The 6,820-nt window shown below is 46.6% G+C and overlaps 1 protein-coding gene across 1 annotated transcript; it reads left to right on the plus strand.

Annotated features, from left to right (window-relative positions):
- Positions 1 to 613: 613 nt before the first annotated feature.
- On the plus strand, positions 614 to 6,460 carry PDX1 (pancreatic and duodenal homeobox 1). Its single transcript, XM_073321313.2, has 2 exons — positions 614 to 1,013; positions 6,033 to 6,460. Exons 1-2 carry the CDS (start codon positions 614 to 616, stop codon positions 6,458 to 6,460), a joined length of 828 nt encoding a protein of 275 aa, XP_073177414.2.
- The last annotated feature ends 360 nt before the right edge of the window (positions 6,461 to 6,820 follow it).

Raw genomic sequence — 6,820 nt, forward strand, 5'->3', positions numbered from 1 at the left:
CCGAAGTAGAGGTTTAAAATGCAACAGTCCGGGGCACTTGTTGTTGATTGAGCCTAGACAAACTCTAGTGAAAGCCCAGCCACCTGCACTATCTTGAAACCTATAAGACACACCCGGCCTCTCTCTGTCCCCCCCCCCCCCCGCCCCATATGTCTGTCTTTCTGTTCACACTGGAGGTACAGAAACCTCAGCAAGTCATTGCGCAATGCGAGTAACAGACCCTAAAAAGCCTCACCCCTCCCCAAACAGGTACGTTTACTTCCCACTCACACTCACACCCAGAACACATGCCCCCGTGTGATGCGCTGCGTGTCAGTACCGGTGCAGCTGCTTCCAGCCGAACCGGCGCTTCCAGCCCTCCGAGGAAAGCGAAAGAAACTCGCCCACCCCAGCCACCCGGGGCTTCTTCTTATGGGAGACGCCCCGCCCAATGGGGAGCTGGGGCAGGCTCACGCGGGGAGAAGTGCAGCCTATGGGGAGGCGCCGCTCGGTCGGCCCCCGTCTCTGTTTCAGCCTCAGCTCCCGCAGGCGGAGCGGACCTGTCAAAGCAGACGTCCAAGCTGCCCGGAGCGGGAGCGCCTGATGTCTCACTAGCGAAGGTCCCCTTCTAGCCATGAACACTGAAGAACAGTATTATGCATCGACCCAGCTCTACAAGGATTCGTGTGCGTTTCAGAGATCGCAGGCACCGGATTACAACCAGAACCCCCCCGCCTGCCTGTACATGGGCAGGCAGCAGCAGACACCCTATTCCAGCGCTTTAGGTGCGCTGGAGCAAGGCAGCCCGCCAGACATTTCACCCTACGAGGTACCCCCCATTACAGAGGATCCAGGGGTCTCCCATCTTCATCACCATCACCACCCTCATCACCCTCAGCTTCCTCATCCCCCCCAGGAAGCTATTCCTTTTGCAGATGGGACTGACACGGGGGTTTTAGAGGGACCTAGAGTCCAATTGCCTTTCCCATGGATGAAATCCACCAAATCTCACGCCTGGAGGGGACAATGGACCGGTAAGATAGTCGCCTTCTTCTGCTGCTGCTGTTGCTTCCTCTCCTTCTGTCTTGTACAATGTCAAGGAAACCTTCTCATCACTAATAATTCCCCTTCGGGTTACTAAATGAAGCCTACGTTTGGGATAGCCCCGTGTGATCACTTTCAGAGAGGGGCTTAGGGAAATTCCCCATCATTTGTTAGCTGTTTCACTTGGAAGTAAGCCAGGCTCGCAAGATTTCTCCTGTAAATGTTTCTTCTCTTCCACTTCCATAAAATCCCTCTTTCAGGAAGTGTTGGGCTCAGTTTGGCATTAGCGATAGCCCCAGTTTTAAATGGGGATGTATTTCAACGTCCTGAGATCTGTGAGTCCATTTTCGATTCAAACCTGTATATATATATATAGCATACTCTGGCAACTCTTGCATAGTTATAAATATGTACACTGTATCCAGAAATATGTGCCCAGCTATGAAGCCATAGCATTTCAAATCAATAAGAAAAGCTCAGGAATAAAGGTCTGTCGCTTTCAGTTTTCTGCTGGGTGATGGCAAAGCGATTGCAATGATACTTAGTCCTTATAGAGTTCTTCACAGTTGCAAAGCACTGAACAAATATTAACTAATTAGTTTAACTAATTAACTAATTAGCACTAAGTATCAGGCTGAAATTGATACTTATCTAAGCTAAACACACAGTGTGCTGCTGTTTCAACCCACCTGACCAGCGGCTTATTGTCCAGGGATTTATACTGATCTCACCGCCAGTTTGTTAGTGGTAAATTCCATCCGGTCACTGGGAAATATGAAATCTGTTGGGACACTGGCCCGGGGCCCCTCGCAAACTCCCCTTGCAGCAGCGGGGTGTGCAAAGAATGCAGGGCAGAGGTCCATGCCTAACAGAAGGGATAAGGGAAACACAAGGGGCCCCATCTTGGTCCATTTGTAGACAATGAGGGTGAAATCCTGGCCCTATTGAAATCAATGGGAGCTTTGCCTTTTGACTTCAGTAGGGCCAGGAGTTCACCCTGAGAGCTGTGCCATTAACTTCAGGATCTGATCCGGAAAATGCAGGTTTTGCCACTTGTCTCAGTACTCTCAGGGCAGAGGGAGCGCCGGATTGGAAATGGACAACTTCCAGTGGAAATGCCCAGGGCTACTCGCACAGTCGGATTCTACGAAAAGGCCATGTTGTGCCATCGCTTTGAGATTCCCTCGTTGATTTCACCGCGTAAAAACCAGATGGCTCAGAATGTCCCGCAGTTCTCACAGCCAAGCTGCTGTTTGAAATGCCCTTACCATATACAGTGTAAACTAAAAGACATTTTGAAAGTAATATTAAACCCTAAATATTTTTTTAAATAACCCCACAAACCCGCCTACCTGGCGGTTCAGTTTTTGTCTGCAAGCGATTGTTTTAGCCTTGCTTATATCCTACTGTGGAAACCATTTAAACCTGGGTAGGGGACACAACACACAAACTAAATTAGCTGCCTGCCAGCAAGGGGAAGAAACTCTATCTGGACAGAAAGTTCCGCTGTAGAACGATATTTCTGTCTCTCGCTGCACAATGTTATCTTGCCAGGTGCCTTGTGCACTCTTTGTCACACCTCTACAGCAAATATTACATTAATGGTTGTGTTCCGACAGTTGAAAAGGTAGTGAAATATTGAAATAATTGTGAAATATTCTGGAAATTACGTTAAACTGAAAACCAGAATCAAAATGTGTTCTTTGCTCCTTACCCTAACAATCTGAAAAGAAAAGAAAACTGCAAGAAATGTACGTCTTTCCTTTCACCCATTTAAAGGGCAAATATATTCGCAGAGGTTTTGATCTAGGGGTAAAATCATAGCCATTTCACATGCGTTTAATAAATAGAAAGAAAACAGATATGCGCCCTCTTTTCTCATAGTTCAATATAGGGAGAGATCCTGAAAACCTAAAAATCATTAACAAACTCTCCCATACCGACTTTTTCAAGGAATCTTAGTAGCTTCTTACATAAAAGCTTGGTTCAGAACATGTGTGTGAAATATATATATGTGTGTGTGTGTGTATATATATATATATATATACACACACACACAATGTAAATATAAGTGTGTGTATATAGAGATATATACACACCTATATAATGTATACACACATGTATACATATATACACACACGATAGGTACACATATTTATGTAATTTGCATAGAGTATGTAGTCTATGTAAATGTACGTATATTCACCTGCGTATGCACATTACATATACTATATATGTATATTTGTATGAATGTGTGCTTATATTTAGAAATAGCAGCTTCATTCAGAAATATCTGGAATTAAGTTCATTGGTATTAATGGCGTAGCTGGTTACTGGCAGTGGTATCGCCTACAAACTGGCCCGATTCGTAGCGATGCAAGGATTCGGAGGAAATCTGCAGCGTCACCTTGTTACACGTTAACATATACTGGTAAAAACAAATATGGGATCAAAGATATCTTACATACAAATAATGGTCAACAACTGGGGCTTGAGCCTTTTCCCATTGCAATCAATGGCATTAGGACAAATCCCTTGCAAATTCCCGGCCCATTAAGGAAAACTTCTCTTTCCAGGAATCTGCCTTTCTTTTTGTAAAGTCAAAAGTAAATATGAGGTTTGAAGTTATTATAACAACAATATATTTTTGCACTTCCATGAACTGAAAATAGCCAGGAGCCATTGACTGCAATGGAGTTTGGGGTGCTCATGGAAAGAAGGGGGAGTCTCGAAATTAGACAGTCTAGAGGTTAAAGAAAGGTTTAAATTTTTGCGCAGGAATTATAAACCCCGGGGTTCCTGATGTCAGTGCGGAAGGACCCTCCTTAGGTGAAGCAGGTTTTTAATTAGAATTTACAAAGTCCACGAAAAGCACAACTGGGCCTTGGGCTCATATTTCTCGTACAAACTTCCTCTTGAATTCCTAAAGCTTTGCCTAAAACATAGTTCTTAAAACCCACGGGGCCCTGCTCTTAGAGCTATGGCACTGACTTCAACTGATCCGTATGGGTCACGCACCTACGCTTCGGTATTTGCAGCAGTGTCCAAAAAAGCGTCTTGTTTTTCTTTACAGGGGTATTGTAATACCTAGGCAAAAGGACTGATTAAACTCACACTCTCTTTAAACGTCCCTGCTCCTTTGAGTTTCACTGAGCCGGACAAGATTTTTTTTTTCTTTTCTGCACGCAATTCTTTTTTGGTTTTGTAATAACGGGCAAAATAATAATAATTTTTTAAATGGACGTTTAACAATGAGTGACATGATAAATCGAATGGCTCTTGTTATTTAAACGGGTATTAGTGCCCCCCAGAAGGTATATACAAACAAGAAATAATAATAATAATTTATACAGTAGCTTTTCCCTTTTCATTTCTAAAGATCTTGTAAGTTGTGAAGGCTATTTGCTTAAAACCACAATAATTAATTAATTGATTGATGATTAACAGTACTACCTGTCTGAAGCGTGTTTAACCTTAGAACACCCACATACAATACTCATCGTCCAGCAAACACCCAGAGAAAGGAAGAGGTGGCTGGGGACTAGGAGTCCAGTTGTAGGACTGTCCGGATGGGTTTTGCACCTGAATTGTGACACCAGGCACATAGATTTATTCCCAGCTGTTATTATGCTAGGAAGCCTACATTCCGGTTAGTTAGCTGCACGAGGCTTTAGGGGCCGATCCCTCTGTGAGCTCTGCTTCAGTCACTGGCCAGGTCTGTCTAAGGACTGTAGGATCCAGTGTTCTTATTTGTTTGTTTGTGGGGTTTTTTTAATGAGCCTCTTAAAATATCCCTGTGGAACATAGTCTCTGTGAACACAACAGAAACTTTTTTTTCCCGGTTCCACCATTTGGGGAGTTGTATTTGCCTTTGTAAAGTGCCTGGGATGATGGCTGGATTAGGACTAATCCGTTGCAAATTCCAGGCCGATTAAGGAAAACTTCTCTTTCCAGGAATCCGCCTTTCCTTTTGTAAAGTCAAGAGTGATGTTGAGGTTTTGAGCTATAGCAACTGTAATTTTTGCACTCCTATGAACTGAAAATAGCCAGGGGGCATTGACTGCAGTGGAGGTTGGGATGCTCCAGGAAAGAAGGAGGGGCCTCTAAATTAGACCGAATCTAGCGGTTTAAAAAAGTTTTAAACTTTTGCACAAGAATTATAAAAACCGGAGGCTCCTGATGGCAGTGCAGAAGGACCCTCACTTTCGTACAGCCGCAGTGATGGTGACGTGGCAGAGTCTCCGAAAGCCTGAGCACTGGGCGAGAGGCGGCGTGAGGTGTTTGGGAGGTTTAATTTACAAAAAAGGGGCGGTTTTGTCACTCAAAGGCAGTTCCGGTTTTTGTAAAGCATGAAATTTACAAATCGCCCTATGCCAGGAACCGTCAGCCATTGTCACAAATGCACCGGCTGTTATTTTTTCCTCCAACGGGCCATATCATTTCGTCAGTTTTGAGACCTTGATTTCTGCTGGGGACTTGCACTCAAACACAGATGGTACAGTGTGGCCCGGGGATTTTACTCGGGATCCATACCACACAGCGCGCGTTTTGTTACTAAAACGGATTTACAGGTGACAAGCGGAGCAGCTTCGGACGAGTGTCTTCGCTCTGTGCTGGTGTTTCTAAAGAAACGCTCTTAAAAATCCACCGCGGCCCTTTTCTTGTTAGTTTCATTCTTTAGAGGGCGGAATCCATACCCCGCTGTCAATTTCTTGGTCCGGATTTGTAAACCTTTTGGGATGCAGACAACGATTTGTGCTGGGGTTTGGGCTCCGTCTGTTTTATTAAAAACCACATACCCACACACGCCCGTGCTTTCAGTGTGGTCTGGATCTCGAAAGAGTGTCCCCGATCCATTAAACCGCTCATCTGTGAGTAAAAGGGGAAACCTGGGGGAAAACCTGCCCCGCTCCAGGTTGGGTTCAGGAGGAGAAGATTCTATCGCCTTTCCAGCGTCGCTCCGGGTCCCAGTCCCTGGTGGGTAGATTTTAACTCTCCCTTCTCTTTAGGTGGGTCGTACGTGGTAGAGCAGGAGGAGAACAAGAGGACGAGAACCGCCTACACGAGAGCGCAGCTCCTGGAGTTAGAGAAGGAGTTCCTCTTTAACAAGTACATCTCCAGGCCCCGCCGCGTGGAGCTGGCGGTCATGCTGAACTTGACAGAGAGACACATAAAGATCTGGTTCCAGAACCGGAGGATGAAGTGGAAGAAGGAAGAGGATAAAAAGCGGGGAGCGGGGGGCGGCGGAGGAAACAGCAATGACCCTGACCAAGACTGTGTGGTGTCCTCTGGGGACCTGCCGGGGAAAGAGGAGCTCCAGCAATGCCACGCGGGGAACCTGGCCTCGGCCGCCTCCAGAGAGCTGCTCCCCTCCCGCCTGGCTGCCTCCCCGCAGCCCTCTAGCACCGCCCCGCGAAGGCAGCAGGACGCTCGGTGAAAGGAAGCCCCCAGCCTTGGCAGGCACCTGGTGGAGGGGTAAGAGTTAAAGGAGAGAGGCCAGGGGTGCGAAGCCTCTGCGTCACGTGGACTCTTGCCACGCGCCCCCAGGGAGTCCCTGTGCTTTATAGTTACACCGGTGTCCGTGTGGAAACATTAAAGGTTTTTGGCTGTTGCAAAGAAAGGCTCGGTGTGGTTTGTGGGGGCGGGGTGGGGGGGGCGGGTCCTCGCTCTAGTTTGTTACCGCGTCTGCAAGATCCTGCCTTTAAAAAAGAAAATGTCCTTTTCTGCAAGGGGCAGCCGGGGGCAGCTTTGCTGGGATTCAGGTCACAGGAGCGCTTCTTGCTCCTGGCGAGGTTGT

Source organism: Lepidochelys kempii, chromosome 1, assembly GCF_965140285.1.
Source record: "Lepidochelys kempii isolate rLepKem1 chromosome 1, rLepKem1.hap1, whole genome shotgun sequence".
NCBI lineage: Eukaryota > Metazoa > Chordata > Testudines > Cheloniidae > Lepidochelys > Lepidochelys kempii.